The 19255-nt window shown below is 42.6% G+C and overlaps 1 protein-coding gene across 2 annotated transcripts in view; it reads right to left on the bottom strand.

Moving 5' to 3' along the window:
• Window positions 1-19255, bottom strand: part of PLXNB3 (plexin B3) — a 63401-nt gene that overhangs the window by 6430 nt on the left and 37716 nt on the right. For both annotated transcript variants that reach the window (XM_007420469.3, XM_088137771.1), the window contains exons 20-31: window positions 18796-18957; window positions 16084-16232; window positions 15865-15965; window positions 14251-14468; window positions 13457-13635; window positions 12184-12250; window positions 10230-10548; window positions 9969-10072; window positions 9362-9449; window positions 7589-7758; window positions 6774-6934; window positions 6483-6630 (exon numbers count right to left, since the gene is read on the bottom strand). In XM_007420469.3, the coding sequence (XP_007420531.2) occupies window positions 6483-6630; window positions 6774-6934; window positions 7589-7758; window positions 9362-9449; window positions 9969-10072; window positions 10230-10548; window positions 12184-12250; window positions 13457-13635; window positions 14251-14468; window positions 15865-15965; window positions 16084-16232; window positions 18796-18957 (1866 nt within the window). The remainder of the gene's footprint in view (window positions 1-6482; window positions 6631-6773; window positions 6935-7588; window positions 7759-9361; window positions 9450-9968; window positions 10073-10229; window positions 10549-12183; window positions 12251-13456; window positions 13636-14250; window positions 14469-15864; window positions 15966-16083; window positions 16233-18795; window positions 18958-19255) is intronic.

The following is a 19255-nucleotide window of genomic DNA, read 5'->3' as shown; positions in this document are numbered from 1 at the left end:
ACATAAACTAGTACAGTCTTTCTCAACCTCAGCAACTTTAAGATGGGTGGACTTCAACTCCCAGAGTTCCCCAGCCAGCTTGCCAGAATTCTGGGAGTCAAGGCAGCCAGAATTCTGGGAGTTGAAGTCCACCCACCTTAAATTTACCAAGGTTGAGAAACACTGAACTAGAACTTGCATTTTTGTATGTAAATAAGTAATGTATGTACTTAAGTAATGCATGTATGTAAGTGATGCTTTGTTTTGTAGTCTGGCAGCTTTCTAATTAATTAACTAAAGGAACCTTTAAAAAGTCAAAGGATAAGGCTACCAGATCTGGATAGCAAAAATCTCGGTGACCGCTCAACAGCATCAAAGAGATGCAGGAAACTTTGTTTTACTGCCCTCTCTTGCAGCCTCCAGCAGAAGTGTCTGGGTATATGCTGGTCCCTGCAGTCATCACCCTGCCTAACCTTGCAGGGAATCTCTTTTAAAATTCCTACACATAGTGAGTAGGATTGATGAAAACCTACCTTGTTGCTGATTCCAAACATTCAACCCTTGTTTCGCATTCAAATTATAAACGTTTTGGGTTTTTTGCAGCTTAAAATCCTATGTCAGCCTGAGCTGATTTCAATCTTGTAGTTGGGCATTCAAAGGATCTCATTTGAGAAAGAGCTTTCTCTTTTCAGCCAATTTTTTGGGGTGCTCATAGCCCTACACAGTTACTTTTCTCAGATGACCAGAGCAGGACACTTCTGAAAGGAATGTGGCAGAATGCCAGATGTGCCAGAGAAGCTTTTGAGAAAGAAATTGGACTAGACCAGTAATTAGAAATGAAAATGCCTGTGTCTAAAAAATACAGCATTATCAAAGGGCTAAAAAAAGTCTGAGGGAACCAACATATTATTTAGTTACCCAAGAGGAAATAACAGCAAGGGTTGGTCTGGTCTGACCAGTTCTACGAGATATTATAGGAGACTGTAAGAGAGCAACTTTTGCAGCAAAAATGAGAAGTAAAAGCTATTTTGCAAAATATCATCACCTCATCTCACCTCCTTTCTAGAGCTTTAGGCTGTCCAGGCAAATCGGAAAGTATTTTACAAATAATATTCCTCAGATGTCTGATTATTACTTGTATTGGATAAGCAATGATTAAGATGGTTTAGATTTACAAAAAAGGGATTTTTTTAACAACTGCTTCACAGTCTATAAAGTATTAGAGTCTGATATAGTATGTTGGAGGCCTTCCTCGGGGAATTATAAAAATAGAAGCTTTCCAGGAATTCCAAAGGAAGATTGAAAAACTTAGAATGCAAGCCTGTTTCCGGAGAGCAAATTAATTATATTAATTTTTTTTTAAAAGCCAGTGTCCCTGAGCATGCATAAAACATTTTTTCTTTTAGCCTGGTACAATATAAGCAGAGGAAAAATGAAGATCAGTGTTTATATCTGAAAGAATAGAGACCGAAGTCTTGTAGTCTAGATACAGAGACCAAAGGCTGGTATGCCATATACCTATCCTGGCAATCTCAGATGTCATTACAAGTAAAAACAAAAAGATCTGAAAGCATGGGCAACTCCTGAGGAAATTTCAAAAGCCAGAGAGGCAACTGAAGAGGATTTCTATGGTACAGGGCCAAGGCCTTGGGCCTTGTATGGCTCTCTGAACAACAGAAAGGAAACGCCTCAAGGAGCATAATGATACAAATATAGGACTGGTCCATATAACAAACTTGCCCAACATGAGTATGGCCACTGACTGTTTTTCAGGGGCAGAAATGCATGACCCTATCCCTCCCACCCTAGTGGAAAAGCAACTTCTGCCCGCCTTTTTCTACTGCACATCAAAAGGAGTGTTTTCTGTCCTTCTGCTGTACTTTATTTCATTGTAGGCAAACACACTCCAACTGGCTACTGTGCACCATGGCAAGAGCTCTCCCAGTCCCCTCCAGTGACTGATTGCTGCCCTCCACCGCTATTTTTTTACAGGTTCACTGATGAAATAGTGAAAAGGTGGACCTGTCCTTAAAAAATAAAAAGGCAAAATTGACCAGAGTTCTGGCATTTTCCCTATCTAGCCAAGTGACAGACAAAAGTGTAAAACTGTGTTTTCTTTTTAACGTCAGTCCAAGAGAAGGAAAGGAGCAGGGGAATCCACTAATTCAACCAGTTTCATTTTCATCTGATTTATGAGTGGAAGTTCAGTAGCATAAAAGCCTGTAGTCTACAGTATATGATGCCAGCTGATTATCTCCTAAGTATATAGTGTTTTATTCATGTTTACTTGAAAGTAGAATTGTTTGATCCACTATTTTAGGTACCATGATCCAGGAGAGGGAAATTATATTATAAATTTACATACCTGCAAGAGAAAGTATTTAGATGTGGGAAAGAATATGTTTTGCAACCTAGAACGTTAAGCAAAGTGATGTAACTCAACTAGAAATGCCTGAAAGGGAAATGGACTTGTGAGTCTGATGGGAGTAAGGCCATTCCCGCACCATCAGCAAAATGGTTCTGGAAATCAGCATTTCTGCAGGAGGGTTTGAAGCAGGCCAAAGGCATCTTGAAACCAGAATGATGCTTAATGCATTAAAACTGCTCTGAAAGTGGAATGGGATTTCAGCTCATGTGTTAAGCCTCTTGTATTACAGAATTCCAAAACATTTATCTCAAACGTGACAAGACATGAATTGTCATGTTCATATCTGAAATTGATTAGTCAAGTAGTGGTGAGGATATATCTTACGTGTCCTCTTGATTTAAATGGGATGTTGGGCAAGATAATTCCTGCTAGGACTGCTTTTTTCTCTCTAGTAGCATCAGCAATCAAATAAGTTTTGTTTTGTTCATGTTTATATGTTTTATTGATATTAATCTACATTCCTTAAGCATCCTGATGGTTTCATTAAGCTGCTCTTCACATAATTTTTTTCCCCCCCAAATCATTCCTTGGGATGAGAAAAGTATTTAACCTCTGTTGATAGAAAGCTACTACCAGTAAGGGTTAAACTGTGGGTTAGGCTTAGACATTTTTATTAGGGCTGGTGAAAGATAATTGGTGAAGACAGTCTGACCAGATATCGAGCACGAGCTACCTGTGGAGCAATTCTCCTAAGCACAGTCTCCTTGGAATACAGAACAACTTTTGAATGGATCTTCTTAGCAAACAGAATTAACTCCTGAACATTGCTGCCCCTTCATTCTGTTAATGGCTTGAGGCAGCTTACAAAAATAGAGAATAGAGAAGCAATAATAAAGGCATAATTAAACAACAAATATAAAATACTAAAAACGAAACAATAAGCATCAAATCTTCAAACACTAAAACATTTAAAGGGCTGGTTGAATCAGAATGTTGTTAATTAGGTGCAATTGAAGCAAGATTGACACCTGGTGACCGTATGGACAAACGTTTGCCATCTTAACCTGTCTTTAGTGACAACTCCAACTTCTTCCAAGGACAATCTAATAATTTCCCCCTATCTGTTCATCCTACTTATTTGTTGTCTTTCTACTCTTTTACTTCCCTCAGTATTACCAAACATAATGATTTTTCTCTAGTTTGTCATTTGCTCGTACTGCATGTCTGAAGTATATAATTTCTGCTTGCTGTGACTGCAAGAGAACAATTAGCCTTTATCTATTCCAGGAGTCGTTGATTGGTTCTCTTTGCCGTCCATTACACCTTGAGTAGCCATCTCCAAATCCATAATTTCAGTATCTATATTATTTTATTCTTTCTCACAATGTCCAGTTTCACAGGTCTACATAACCACTACTTTTAGAAATGTCACTATCATTTCATAAACTTGTGAATCTAAGTTTGTCACTGCCCTCATCCCTAGGTCAAGGAAAACATCAGGAATCGCTTTGAAGTCCTGAACCTCACTGACAGAGAACTAGAGGAATTATGGAATGAATTTAAAGACATTGTTAAGGATGAATGTGAAAAGAGACTGCCAAAAATGAAGAAAGAGAAGAAAGCAAACTGGATGTCAGAACAAATTGTGGAAATTGCCAAGAAGAGAAGAGAACCCAAAGCCAAGAAAGACAAAAATATCATGGAGAAAATCTACCTATGGTCACTAGGAGTCAAAAACGACTTGATGGCACATAATCAATCAATTATCTCTAGGATTTCTCTTTACCTCTCCAGCATAATGCCAATCTTAATCTATTCTTAAAACCAAGAAAGCAAAGCTATCTATCATTTTCCTTTCTTCACCACCATCTGCAAGTAGTGTCATCTATGTATCACAAGCCACTAAGTGTTTTGCCCGCCAGTTATGATTCCAGCTGTGATCTCTTCCAATCCTACCATTGGGGTTAATATGTATTCTGGCCTCTCTCTCATTGCCATTCCGATTCTGAACCACTTTGTTTCTCAGAACAGGATCTCCTTGTTTACTGTAACAATTCCCCAGAAGGCCTTGCTTTAATCAGTGAGGCAAAAGTCAACCTCCTTCCTGTATTCTCTCACTCTCTTCATTAGCCATCCTACAGTTGTTATCCATTCTGCCTTTTCTGTAGCCTACTTGTTCATTTGGCTTTACTTTCCCTGCATATGGCTCTAATATTCTTTTTAAGAAAAACACTGTATGAGAAATTATGCCACGATTTGGTGATCTGTGCATTCTCTTGCATCTCCCTTCATCAGTACAGGCATATAAACTAAACGTTTCTAATTTCTATGCCATACAGTCTTGTTTTTAGTCTCTCCCTAAACTGTATTAGGAAGAAACGGCTTCAGCGATTCCATAACACAGACCCCATCACAGAAAAAGCAGAATTATCCATTGAGGTCAAATGCTGCAGGACTTCCAAGAAGTGCCCCACTTATAACCTACTGGAAGTAATGTAAGGCATTACATACCATTGTGAGAATCCTGAACTGACCTAAGAAGGCAATTGGCAACAAATGGTTGCTTTGAGAAATACCATTCATCACCCACTCTACCATGTACTTGGCCAGTTGCAATTTCTGAACTGTCTTTAAGGGTTGTACCATGAAGAGTGTATTATAATAATCCAACATTGAGGTATCAACAGAAATCACCAGAGCCATTGATCTCCTCCAGGTAGAGATACACCTCGTTCATCAGCCAAAGATGATAGTCTTCCCTGACACAGATGCTGCTATCCAGTTTCAAATGTTTCATCTAAGAGGACCCCATATCCTTAGGGGAGGGTGTAACCCTATCCAGAACAGGCACATTTCCTAAATTCTGAGACCCAGTCAGAATCTTATTTACATTAAGTTTCAGCTTGTTCTCTTACAGAGAATCCTTTGCAACCTGAAGTAATTCAGAAGCCCTGGAGACATCCAATCCTAAATTTGCAGGAAAGGAGAAATCTAAGTGAATATTATTTGTATATTGATGTCAATTAGCACCAAGTCTGTGAATTCCCCTTTCTGACAGCCTTATATCAAATATTGTGGTAGACAAGAAAGAGTCTTGCAGAACTGCCAAGGATAATTCCCAAGCAGAAATTCCCATGACTACTTTCTTGTAATGTCTGAAAAGATTGGAATGGAATCACTGCAAAACAGCACTACAAGCCCCCAAGTGCTCCAATAAGATTCTGTGGTCAACAATATCAAGAGCCACCAAGTGATCCAGCAATATCAACAAATTATAATCTGCTTCCTCTAAGAGCTCCTGAAGATACAGCACCACCACTTTCTCTACCAGCTTGGCTAAATATGGAACCCTTGACAAACAGTGATAGTTGTTAAAACTGATCCAGTCCAAAGACAAAGCCTTCAGGTCACCATAACCTAAGGAAGTATTAATGAGCTGAGTGATCATTGACAAGATGGAATCTTTAGGAGCTTATATAAGCCAAGTGGAGGAGGGATACAACAAACAAGTAGTAGTTTACCTGCTGCCTCAAGAGACATATTATGAAACTGACTCAGATAAATGTTATCAGATAATATGGTAGGTTCCCTAGATATGGCATTATTTAAAAGTGACATCATGACCAGCGTGAATCTGAGAGAACTTGTCTAAAAACAACCTCCCAAACTGTTCTCCTTGGAGCATAAATAGAACTTGAGCATTGGCTCAAGCCACCAATAGCTGGAGTCACTTGAAAAAGTACCCAACAACTCAACTTCTCTCTAACTGCTGCTTCTAGAAATGATGAGATTAATATGAGAGTTAAATATCTGGAGGAACGTATTTACGTATATAAGAGGTCAAACTGTCAAATATATGGTGCCCTCTTAGCATTCCCAAACTAAGTTCCCTCCAGTTATACTTGATTACAACTAGGATCACCTCTTTTGGCAATGCAGATTAAGGCAATGGAATTATAGCTCAATCTTTCTGAGAGATACTAGATGGGGCAAGACTTCATTATCCTGTTTGGGTATAGAACAAATCAGTATTATGTGGCCCTGGTTCACCAAAGTGAGGCGTCACCTAACATCACATGCACTCAACCCCAAATCTGTCTCCCTGTTTACTCCATGTGCACATATGCAGACTTACCCTGCCAACTTTGTGTTCAGCTGTTGTACACGCGTCAATAAACGTCTGAGCAATGACACTGAGATTTGCGTCCACATTATCAGAGACACGCACATCAAAGATGAACTGTGGATTCTTGAGCGTATTCACCCAGAAGCGCAGCAGCAGACTGAGATGGGTGGAAGAGAAAATATATTAAAATTGAGGGATTCATGACATCTCTCATCTGCTAATCTAATCTGCAGCCTTTCAAACCTCTGCCTTCCTCCAATCCTGGACAAATCTGCCTTGATCAGCCCATGCAATTCGCACCTGTTGGTTTTCCAGATATGCAAAGTCTCTGGTTCAGTAACCCCATGCCGTGTTGCCAGCTCATCCAAGAGGTCAAACAGATACTTGACAGCAATTGGTACTGGGCGGTTCACGCTCAGCACTGCCTGGAACACATCATCCACAAACTTCTGTAGTGTTCCCTATGGAGGGTAAATAGGAGGAAGAGAAGGGCCTTAGAGATCCGCTGCTATATTTTTTAAAATTAATTAAAAATGCAAAATACTGTCAAAATATCAATATTTAAAAGCTGTAAGCATTACAACATCACCATTGCATTTCTGACAGCTGCAACCTCTAGGAAGCCCTAGTTGATATGATAGCATGTTCTACTCTTTCCTGTTTTTTTAACCAAGAGCTGATCCCTAAGGGGAGCTCTCCTCTATCTTATTGCTCTGTGGTGAGCGATTTTCTTTAAAGCTTTGCAACCATCCAAAGAAACATTTGTCTGAGCAAACCAACTTCTCAGAATTTAATTTTAAGCTGTTCCCATGATTGTGTTCCTGTGCCTTATCATGGTCAGGTTCTAGCTTAGTTTCTTGTGTTGTCTCCTCATTCACCCTGAAAGTACATCAAGGATGCTCGCAATACAATACAGAGCTAAACAGTGCAAACACACATGGGGAGAAGTGGGTAAACTGCTTCCTTTCAGGGAAGCTGGTTTGTCTTTCCTCTTTGTCTTGACAAGCTCTCAGGAATCCTACTTGTGAAGCCACTGCTTTAAGAACCTGTGCATTTGAGGACTGAACGGGATGGCTGGGAGGAAGCACTTCAAAAACACGATGCCTGTCTCTTACCTTCATGGAAAGCAAGCGTGTGAGATAGATCTCAGGAATAGCCTTTGCCCGCTCTCGGAGGCTGCTGCGCCGGCCTTGCTGCTGCTTTGTGGCTTCCGGTTCTTCAGAGGGCTTTACCAGGTGCCAGAGGCGTAGCCCCCCCTCCTCTCCATCCTCTAGCATTGGGGTGTCTGCAAAGGAGGCAGTGAGATTCATCTGGCTATGAGACAAACCAATTCCTTCTTTACATTTCCCTGATAAGCACCTTGTCTTGGGCATAACTGATGCTTGCAAGAACTACTGGTACCCCAATCTGGGGTACCAGCAGTAGCTACTATCAAAAGGGTGAGGGAAAGGATGAGGAGTCTAGGAAGGAGGCTTGGGGAACCATTGGGGTGACCACTGTAGCCCACTTATAGAACAACAAGATGGACAGAGGCCAGGATCACAGATATAGTCTATATAATCAGTGTTAATGATGTTATTTAGCTGGGTAATGAAATGTCTGCAAGCAAACAACCAAACTCAGAAAGCACCAGGAACTCTATAGTTCAACTCTGAGCTACAAATATTATTTTCCACTGGAAGTCTATATAAGCCTTCATAAAAGGGTTTATAAACTTGTATCAAGGTAAAGCCTAGACTAGCCTTCCCCAAACTGCTATCCTCACAACCATGGGCCACACTGGCTTAGGAATTCTGGGAGTTGCAGTCCCAGCAGGTACTTATTTGTTAAGTTAAGTTAGTTAAATTATATATGATTTCATATGCTAATACATCTCAAATCAATTTACAGTAAAAACAATAAAACTATGCTTAAAATATAAAAGCAATCTTCAATGAAAGATTTTCTCCCCCCAAATTCATACTGCGAAAACCTGACTGATGAAGTACATTTTCATGAAGCACCTAAATGTTTGTGTAGTATGTACCTTCTGAATTTCAGAGGGGTGGGCATTCTAGATCATATGGACCACCACAGAGAAGGCTCACCCATAAGCAATCCCAAGCAGCATTCAGCAGCAGCAGCAGCAACGTGTTGCAAACCCCTACCCACCCCAATGTTCTTAATGACCAGCCAGGTTTACAAATCAAGAATGCAAGGTATATCTATGCATATGACAAATTTGACAAATAAAAATAAATAAATATGTATACATCAATCTAATTTTAAGTATAATTTGCATGACCAATAGTGGGAAGGAAGGAAGGAAGGAAGGAAGGAAGGAAGGAAGGAAGGAAGGAAGGAAGGAAGGAAGGAAGGAAGGAAGGAAGGAAGGAAGGAGGGGCGGGCCAGGGGCAAGGAAAGGAAAGGAAAGGAAAAGGAAAAGGGATGGAGAGGAGAGGAGAGGAGAGGAGAGGAGAGGAGAGGAGAGGAGAGGAGAGGAGAGGAGAGGAGAGGAGAGGAGAGGAGAGGAGAGGAGAGGAGAGGAGAGGAGAGGAGAGGAGAGGAGAGGAGAGGAGAGGAGAGGAGAGGAGAAATTGGGAATCTCAAAGCATTACAAATATGAGGAATGGTATATGCTTTCTGGTGCCCTCCTAATGTGCTGGATTACAACTCCCATGATCCCCTAGACAAAACGGCCACTAGTGTTGTTAAGCAATGCTGAACTGCAGAGAAGACGCTGTGTTGCATAAGGCAGCAACGGTTCAAAAACAAAAGTTTTCGCCTTTGAGCAACCATGTTCAATGAATAACCAGAATTGGCTCGATCTGCTTAAGCCAAAAGAAACAACCCACATTATGGCTTACAAACAATGCATGAACCCAGCCTTTGTTCTGAGAGACACTCACTTTCTCCAGAGAAGAAGCTTTGGCCTGTGCCTTGGGAAATATCATTGTGAAGGCGGGGAATGAGGCTGACTGTGGCCCCATCAGGAACCTGGGGAAAGAGGAGTGAAAGATGGCAAACAATGAAAAATGGTGAAGCACAGCAGAGTGGCTGCGTTAGGTAGTTTTATTTATTTTAAAATTTAAATTTTTAAATTTTTAAAATTTAAAAATCAGCTAGTTTATCAGCTAATACTCTGTAATGTAGGGATGAATAGATTTCATCTTCCAGGGGCTGTGCTTTATGTTTTTAGGCCCCAGGGGCTGCAGGGAAGTAATGAAGAAAGGGACAGCATTTTCCCAATTTGGGGAGGATTTCCAGTTTAAAAATAGCAAACGCTATGTCCCTGCAGTATTAAGCCACATGGAAACTTAAGATACCCATTTTCCTTGTTTGGGGGTAAAATAAGGCCTTGGATTTTCTGCATTTTGCTGCTGAAATTTGATGGCATATTCTTAAGGCTGCAAACATAAGGTTGGGGAATGCACATGACCTGCAGGTTGTCCCCTCCCCCCAACTTCTCCCCCCCAATTCTCTTTTCTTCACTGTCATCTCTCTTGCTCCCTGTACCTTGTAATGTTGCAATGTATTGAGCCTTTTCCACTGGTTCTGCATGACCGATGTCAGATCCTCATCCGAAAGGGTCAGATGGCCAGCAACCCCTGAGCGCCATTCTGAAGGTGGGGGGGGGGGAAGTGATAGGTAAGGGACTCCCACTTTCACATGTCCTTCCCCTCCCCAAACCTCCACAGCATAGCTGATACACAATGCTCTGCAAATAACTAGCCAACCTCAACTGACTGGAAACCCTACAGGAAGGAGGTATCTTACCTAAGTCAAGGGAATGCACAGAGGGCCGCTGGGAGAAAGGCACACCCTTGTAGACCTGGTCCAAAATTTTTTCCTTCACTTGGGTGATAGTATCTGTGTCAAGGACACGGGCTGGGATGCGCTGCGTTTCGGCCCCGCTACCAGGACCCCCCCGCACCAAGACTGTCAAAGTGAGGGGCCGATATTCCACATCCTCTCGCAGTAGCCGCCCGTCGTTCAGAGTCCGCTTGGCCTTGCCCGTCACAGCATCCACTGGGCCCTTATCCACCTGGTACTTGATGGCACGGAAAAGCATGTACAAAGGTTCACCAGCGACCTCCTGCATCCAGAGAGACAGAATGGGTGGACCTCCTTCTCTGCAGCTGAAACCATCCCTGCTCTGCAGCGGGACACCTATCGCTATGCTCCTGCAGGAGTTCCAGAGGCTGACTTTCAAAAATCTTCCTTTTTTTTTTTAAACAGACCATTTTCAGGCATTCTGAACAAGCACAAAGCACAGGTGGTGATATTAGCCCATAAACAAAAATAGAAATCCATCAACTGAAATGAGAGCATTTATGTGGAATGTGAGTAATAACCAGAAAAGGGGATAGACAGGACTTTCACTAGCTCAAGGAAAAGCTTAAATTCTTTGCATAATTCCAACCCAAAGCAGAATACCTTGTTAATCAATCAATCAATCAATCAATCATTCAATCAAGCAATCAGTTATTGCTGCAACAACAGTTGTAACATGACATAGCATAAAAAAGGAATGAAACTGGTAATAATAATAATAAGAAAAGAAAAAAAGGAAAACAGGCATACAAAAGAATTAAGGTGGAACCAACAGTACAGTTAGGAGTTTAAGAATTTCTAAGTTAAAGCATGGCAAAGGTAGTAACTTGATTGGTATCTGAATATGCTGTGCAAATAAGCAAAAGAAGCAAAAAGCAGGCAAATTTGCGTAGACTGCATGGTTTACCAGATTTAGAGAACTTTACCTGCCATAGGGTAGAGTTGGGGTACGCAGTGGGAGTTGGCTTATGTTTAAGATTTTTTATCTGTACTAAAGTGAAGGGCTGGACTGTTGTATAAAATAGACTGGCAGTGAGCGTGGGAAAGGGAAGAGAGTTATGTACACGCAAGACAAGCAAAGACACATTTGTAGCTACAAGGGCAATCGATTTTGGCTCCTCTGTCCTATTACTGGTGATCATCTTTTTGGCAACTCAGAAAGATGGATGGGAGCACTGAGGGAAACTAGGGAATGAAAGGAGGCAAAGTGACAAAAAGGCTACAGTAAGATTTGCAAATAGATGTGGAGTGATGTGGATCAAGATTAACAGGCACAGCAGAAAAGATCACACAGTTCCAAAAGATTGGTTGCCATCAGATGTACCATGAACTAAAGTGATGCAGTCACCCACATGAAGGATTTTAGAAAGCAGGGTAGGAATCAAATAGAGGGGAAATAATCCACAGAGAAGTGCACTTCTCCATGGGAGTGCAATGAAAGCCAGTGCAGTATGGCCAAATTATTAAAACCCAAATCCAAAATCCCCAGGAAACGTAAAATGTAAAGGTTGAATATTGGCTGATTTTTCAGCACATTGATCCACACATGACTCTTCCCACTGGGGGAATGTTGTAAGGATCAATAAGGTAGCAGGGAAATCACAAGCTCCTTTTAGAATTGGCAAAATACAAAGCCAGAAATAAATCAAGTTACATTTAACAGGATGCTATTCAGTTGCCCAGAAACAGGAAGAGAAAGCATGGTAAAAAAATTCTCAGATTTTCAACAGGTTTCAGGACCAGGCATAAAGAGTTAAACAGGCAAGGAAGGACAGTAGCAACATGTTAGCCGAAGGGTTCACAATGTGGTAAAGCTAGGCCCATTCCCTTGCCTTTGCTCCCCATCAAACCAATTTAAACTTAGGATATAGAATTCAGCATGGTGCCCAGTGCTTACCCTGAGATAGGAGTAGAGACAGATGGACATCCAGTTGGTCAGTAGTTTCTCCACCATGGTCTCTGTCCTATGGAATGATTACAGAGTTTAGCAATGTTAGAGGAAGTCATTGGCTTACAACAGCAATTGGGACCAGAATTGCCATCACTAAGCGACACGGTCATAAAGTGTGACATCACATGACCGCAACACTTAGCGACAGCAATTCCGGCAGTCCTGGTTGCTGTCGTTAAAAAAGGATTGTGGGGGTCGTTTCCAACTTCCTGCTGCCTTCCCCATTGACTTTGCTTGTAGGAAGCCGGCAGTGAACATCAGAAATCACCGATCACATGACTGTGAGGGTGCTGTGATGGCCAGAACTACAAGGACCTGTTGTAAGTAGCATTTGTTCAGCACCATTGTAACTTTGAACAATTGCTGAACAAATGGTCATAGCCCGAAGACCACCTGTATTTAGTGATATATTGGAACCAGCTCCAACTTCAAGAGAAGGGGGCTTGGCTATATGCTGCCCAAGAATTGCCTTGACTCAAATGTAAACTGTTCATATTGCCTGAGTTTTTTTGTCCAGGCTTCTGTGCAACAGAATGTATACAGAGGTTAACTGGATTCAGCAAAATTCTTTTTGAGACCCAAATATCTGGTATCTGAAGCAGATTATGAAAGGTGCTTCTCCAGTATAAAGGCAGACTTAAAAACAAAACAAAACAAAATTTCAGAGCAGTATTTTTGTATATGTGCACAGCGCTTAAACAACTGTCAAAAAGAAACATAATTTTAACATAAAGTACAAAGGTAGAGCAATCCCCAGAGCACCTTTTCATTTTATTGTACCATATTTTTTTTCAATCAACGATATTCCAGTTTTAAGACTTTTTTTTTTTAGATGTTTTATCCTGCCTTTATTACTTTATAAGTAACTCAAGGTGGCAAATATACATAATACTCCCTCCTCTTCCCATTTCCCCACAACAACAACCCTGTGAGGTGGGTTGGGTTGAGAGAGAGTGACTGGCCAAAGTCACCCAGCCCGCTTTCATGCCTAAGGTGGGACTAGAACTCACTGTCTCTTCGTTCCTAGGCCAGCACTTTAACCACTACACCAAACTGGCTCTCTACTTAATTAATTAATTAAATAGTTAATTTCTTCATTCACTTCTATGAAAAGCATAGAGCTATCCACTCCGCAGAAGCAGCTAATCAATCCAAGATTTTTCGGAAGAAAGTTACCTTTCCCCACTCTGCATCCATGCACGATTGCTCCAGGACCTACCTGCGAAGCATGAGCTTAGGATTCCGGGCAACACAGTGGGCAGCCAGATCACTCAGGAGGGTCTGCATGATGTCCGTCAAGTACTCCAGCCGCCCGTGAAGGGCCAAAGAGAGGAGCGATGCTGCATGGCATCGGTCTCGTTGAGAAAAGGTAGGCTGCGCCTCCAGGGTCCGGATTAACTGCAAGTAGCAGGGAGAGGGACTATCAGCTCTTCTGCTACAGCCCACAGGATGCCCCTTCTGCCCCAAGAACAGCGGGCCACGAGGGGGCAAATGATGGTGGCAGTGTCGCACCTTAAGTTCCATCCCTTCTGTGTGTGCTTTGTGGCATTGCCTGCATGCACAAAAGGGGCACAACTTGTGCTGCAACTGCACAACACTACATTCACCATTTGGATGAAAGCATCAGAGCCTGCAGATGCCTCTGCCCAAGAACAGAAATACAACTCAGAGCTGAAATTTAAACCATCAGCCATTGATGCAGCAGAGGACAATACATGTAAAAATACACTGCAGATGAATCTAGGAGATGCCAGATGACCACCTAGCACTGAATCTGTTTCAACCAGGGAGTAGCTTTGCCTTGCTCTCTCCTTACCTCAACACTGAATGGTACGGTAGAGGTGTTCATATAGGAACTGTACTTCCTGCCATTCTTCCTTGGTCCCACATTGGGAGATTTTCTACCTACAGAATGATTTGCACACACATCCCATCCCCACCAGTGGCAGAGAATCTATTCCGTATTTCAGCCACTTTCCAGAATCTACCTCCCCACTTCCCCAGTGTGCTCACAGTCAGCAGGAAGACTTTGCTGTTCAACAGATTGGAGAACTGTCCCAGGCCCTGCTCCACTGTGGCTCGGCGGCCCTCGGGCAGGTCCAGCACACGTCTCAGTGGCACATCCCCCTGGGCTGGGAAGAAGACACGCTGAGCGTAGGTGTTGTAGTCCAGGAACGGGATCCCAGAGCCTTCCAGCTCCCCACTCAGGTCAGTCATTTCAGTCATGAGATCTGAAGTGAGCAAAGGGGTTGTGATCAGGAGTTGGGACAGAAGGCAAGGAGGGTAAAGAGGTTAAAGAAGAGCAAAAAACAACAACAAACATACAGTACCCAGGCTGCAAAAGGAGAGGACGTGGCGGTGTGCAGGAATGGAGCTCAAATCCTGAAGATTTGAGGTCCGTTCCTCCAGCCCCACCAAGGATTTCCACTCTGTTCGCAGAGGGGAGGGGAAACCCCTTGGCAATGTGAAGGAACAGAGCTCAAATCTTCAGGATTTGATCTCTCCATTCCTGCCCACTGCTGAAACCTCTCAGTGGTGTGAAGGAATGGAGCTCAAATCCTGAAGATTTGAGCTCTGTTCCTCTCGCCCCAGGAAGGATTTCCCCTCCGTCCATGAAAAGGAGGACAAACCCTTTGGTGGGCTTTAGCAATGTTTGAGAGCAAAAGGGCTGCCTGCCAGGGGGATTTCAGCTTCACATGGAGCTGAAACTGTCTGGCAGGCAGCCCTTTCACTCTCAAAGAGCTGCTCGCTGGGAGGATTTCAGCTACGCGCTGAGCTGAAATTGTTCACTAGATGGCTCTTTCACTCCATCCACTTAAGGACCCAGGAGATCACTTAATGACCGGAACCGGGAGTGCCTGGATTGCAGTTGTTGAGTGAAGCAGTCACGTGGGCATCTCGCTTAACGACCGGTTTGCTCAACAACTGAGATGCCAGTCCCAATTGTGGTCGTTAGGTGAGGACTACCTGTAGTCCTTGCTTAACAATGCTAATTGGGACTGGAAACTCTGTCATTAAGCGATGCAGTTGTAAGTCAAAAACCATGTGAGTGCGTTGCTTAGCAATGGCAGTTCTGGCAGTTCCAGTTGCTGTTGTTAAGCAAGGACTGTGTGGGTCATTAAGCAATGACCTCATGTGACCACAACTTGTGACTTCCTGTTGGCTTCCCCATAGACTTTGCTTGCCAGAACCTGGCAGGGAAGGTGGCAAATCGCAATCACATGGCCGCGGGGACGCTGCAATGGCCGTAAGTACGAGGACCAGTTGTAAGTACCACTTGTTTGGCGCCATCATAAGTTCAAACCATCACTGACTGAGTGGTCGTAAAATGAGGACCACATGTATAAGGTTTTAGATCTATAGACAGGTATCTTCTCACATCATTCCTCTGCTTTCTTTCCCTTATTCAGAATCCTTCCTCCTTCCTCCAGATTGATTATCCCAACCTTCCCCAATCAGGTATTCTTACATACTTGTTATACTACATATCCATCATCTCCAGTTCGCACAATCATCTGCTCTGTTGGCTGGACATGATGGAAGCAATAGTTTAACAGACCAGTAGTTCAACCCAGTGGCTATACTCAGCTGGGGGAAAACTAAACTAACTCCATTCCCATTCCATACCAGTGAATTCCTTGCGGCACTGGTCTCCAACGCTGATCTCCATGTTCTCAAGCTGCACTAGGACTTTCTTGTAATCACGCAAGGCTTGCTTACTCTTCCGTCTGTCAGTAGAGGGAGGAAGAGAGACTACTAAGTTTCACAGGAGTAAAGGCCGGTTGAAGGAAACAAAGTTATTTCCCAGCCTGCACATCACACCTTCTGAATCACTGCCATGTTTACCTGTACATTAGAATGAGAAGCAGTACTATAACCACCAGCACTGCTGCCCCTACACCCAGCCCAATCTGGGCTTGGGGGGGAAAACTGGATGGCGGTTCTGTATCATAGCGGACACGACCAAGATCCAGGCGCAGGTTTCCCATCTGTACCTGTAAGGTGACAGCATACAAGGTTCATTCCACAGGTATAGACATAGTCTGTAGCAGTAAAGTGTATAGTCTTGTGGCACTATAAGGACTGAGTAATCTATTGAGGCAGCAACCTGATACAACAGCTGATACAAGAAGACCCTGAATTAGTCTCGATGACCTCCTGATCTGTGGGCTTCACCTCCTAGAATTCCCAGCCACTCAGATGCTGGGAACTGAAGTCCACACACCTGAGGGCAAGCAGATTGGAGAAGCCTCTCCTAATGGTGCCCACCTAAGGTCACTAAGGGAGGCTGATGAACCGAAACTCTTCATTGAACCACACTGGAAAGCTTATTTTATGAATAGAAATAATAAATAAATCAATGTTTACTTAATTACCTGCTATTCCTAACACCTAGTCATAACAGGAAAGAGTAAGAATTAGAGAATTTCCAGTGTTGGTCCAACTAGGGTCTGTATATTTAGTGTACTGGTAAAGTGGCAAGAAGAGGAGCTGGGTCAAGCCTGGAGACCTCTTGGTGCAAGGCAAGAGTTTATAAATTAAAACAAACAAAACCTTAAGCGCCTTCTCCTCCCACTTCAGTATTCATCTGGACCTGCTTCTTTTATCTCTGTGGTTTTCTTGCAGAGTCTGGCTATTTATCCACAGGAAGGTCACAACTTACTAATGGCTCATTTAGAATATGTGGCACATGGGCACTTTGATCTAATTATACCACATCTAATAAAAGATGGGAAAAACAAATAAAGGGTAGATGGGTTGAGGTTTCCCTTCCAGGCCTAATCCATGCATCCACTTTTTCTTTCTTCTCAGAATATCAGGGACACATTTTATGCACTTATAAAACAGAAGCTAATGAAAGCCCTCAGTACAAGTAAGGAAACGATGGGGAGAGGAAGCTCTAGAACAGAAGTGCAAATATTGCAACTTTACCAGACACAGTTGTATCTACCACATGACTACAAAAGAATTATAGTTCAGTATGGCTGAAGTTACTAGCACAGATGCAAGTATAACTCTGTGTAGTTTTAAGGGGTGATTGACAACCTTGAGGGAAATGTTGCAACTAACCTTTGAGCAAGTCAGTTTTAGGATCACTCTGTTCCATCCTGATCTATTGCTTAACCATGGTGACAGTCACCCATGCCCTGGTCACCTCCCAGGTGGACTACTGTAATGCGCTCTACATGCGGCTCCCCTTGAAGAGTATACAGAAGCTTCAGCTGGTGCAAAATGCAGCGGCACGGGCAGTTATGTGTGCCTCTAGAACAGCACACGTTACACCTCTGCTCCACAAGCTGCATTGGTTACCAGTTTGCTTCTGGGTCCAATTCAAGATGCTGGTGATGACCTTTAAAGCCCTTCATGGCATGGGGCTGGGTTATTTGAGGGATTGCTTCTTCCTGGTTACATCTGCCCATCCCATCACGTCTGGCAGAAGAGATATGTTGCGGGTCCCATCTGTTAAGGAGTTACATTTGGCAGGACCCAGGAGATGGACCTTTTCTGGCATGGAACCCACCCTGTGGAACAGCATTCCTGCCAAGATGAGACTGACCCCATCCTCAGTAACCTTCCAGAAGTCCCTCAAAATGTGGCTGTGTCAACAGGTTTGGGGATCTCAAGGAAATGGGGAGTTGATGAGATGGCTACATTGCCTTTAACATCGAATATGGTCTCTCCTAGTCTTTTAATAGTATCAATGTTTTTTTAATTGTGGAATATTTTTAATGTTGTTCATTTTATGGCTTGTTTTTTAATGTATGCTGCCCAGAGTCAAATTTGTGAGAAGGCAGCTATATAAATATGTTGGATGAATAAATAAATAAAATAAAAATGTGAAAGTTATGCACTGTTCCTACATGGGACAGGACTGAGTAGGTAAGAATATAAGTTATACGCTCAGTTTCTGCATTGGGGGTTTCCCAGTTCTAATCCCAAACATCAGTCAAAACCATTTGGGAAAGAAAAGATTAAAATTCAGACTTGCATATCTTAATTCATTAGTTATTTCATTCTTCATAGTTGCACTAAGGGTGCATAGAAAGTTAAATAACAGATGTTTATTTCCAAAGATATTACATTACATTGTTCAACCACTTGAAAAGCTACTCCTTCCTCAAACTTTTCAGCACTGCCACTAAATTACCAAGAAGGAAGTCATAATCATTAAAAGAGCCATAAAATCAAAGTAATTTTATTGTGCAAACCCTGCTGCTGCTTTATGGGTGGAGTGAGAAATTTAATTGAAGCTAAGCAACTATGAGATCAGAATCATTTGTCATTATGCAAATAATTATGCAAAGGGTGTAAACATATCTATATACCCAAAGTACATCCTGTTGCTAGCAAGGGAGAGTTCCACCTAACAACATCTGGGGTTATACAGACTTTTCAAAAGGTTTTCAGAGAGGAAGAACTTTTCCTACTGTATAGAAACATCAGCAAGGGTCTAAGTGAGAGACCAGAAACAGTGTGTGTGGTGGTTGGGTGGGGAATGGGTGTGATGTTCCTACATTTAAATATTTCCAATCCCATCCATTTACTTTCTGAACTCACTATAAATTCTGGCAACACAGAAGACGCGTTGAGCGGCTGTGGGGGTTGCAGAGGGGGCTCACAGTACAAATGGGTGAGCGTAAGAGTCTTGACGGTGCAAATGCTGTTGCCTATGAAGGCCCTCACTTCGTTCTTGCTGATGCCGAGGTTCAAGCCTTCTCCCTAAAGAGGGACAGAAAGGAAGTCATGGGTGAAAGCCCATGTACGACAGGCAAGAATTACAATTACGTCATTATAATCCCTTTTCCTCCAAGTTGGAGGCCATGCTGTGTCCAAGCCTTATGGGTTTGGGCTTATTCCTTTTTACCCTTTTAAAAAGAAATATTAAAACCTTCCTTGGCAGCTGCCTCCCCTACTTCAAACACGCATGCCACTTAAGCAGGAATTCTTTAAAAATACAGCTAATCATAGTAATGCCACATTCTGATCATTGCCAAATGACACCAGGCCTGCATAATTT

The sequence above is a fragment of the Python bivittatus genome, unplaced genomic scaffold (assembly GCF_059951505.1).
Source record: "Python bivittatus isolate LINGU-HERP-01145 unplaced genomic scaffold, Pbiv_v1 ctg000220_np1212, whole genome shotgun sequence".
NCBI classification, from domain to species: Eukaryota; Metazoa; Chordata; class Lepidosauria; order Squamata; family Pythonidae; genus Python; species Python bivittatus.
The sequence above is the reverse complement of the archived record's forward strand: the minus strand, read 5'-3'. Positions and strand labels throughout refer to the sequence as shown.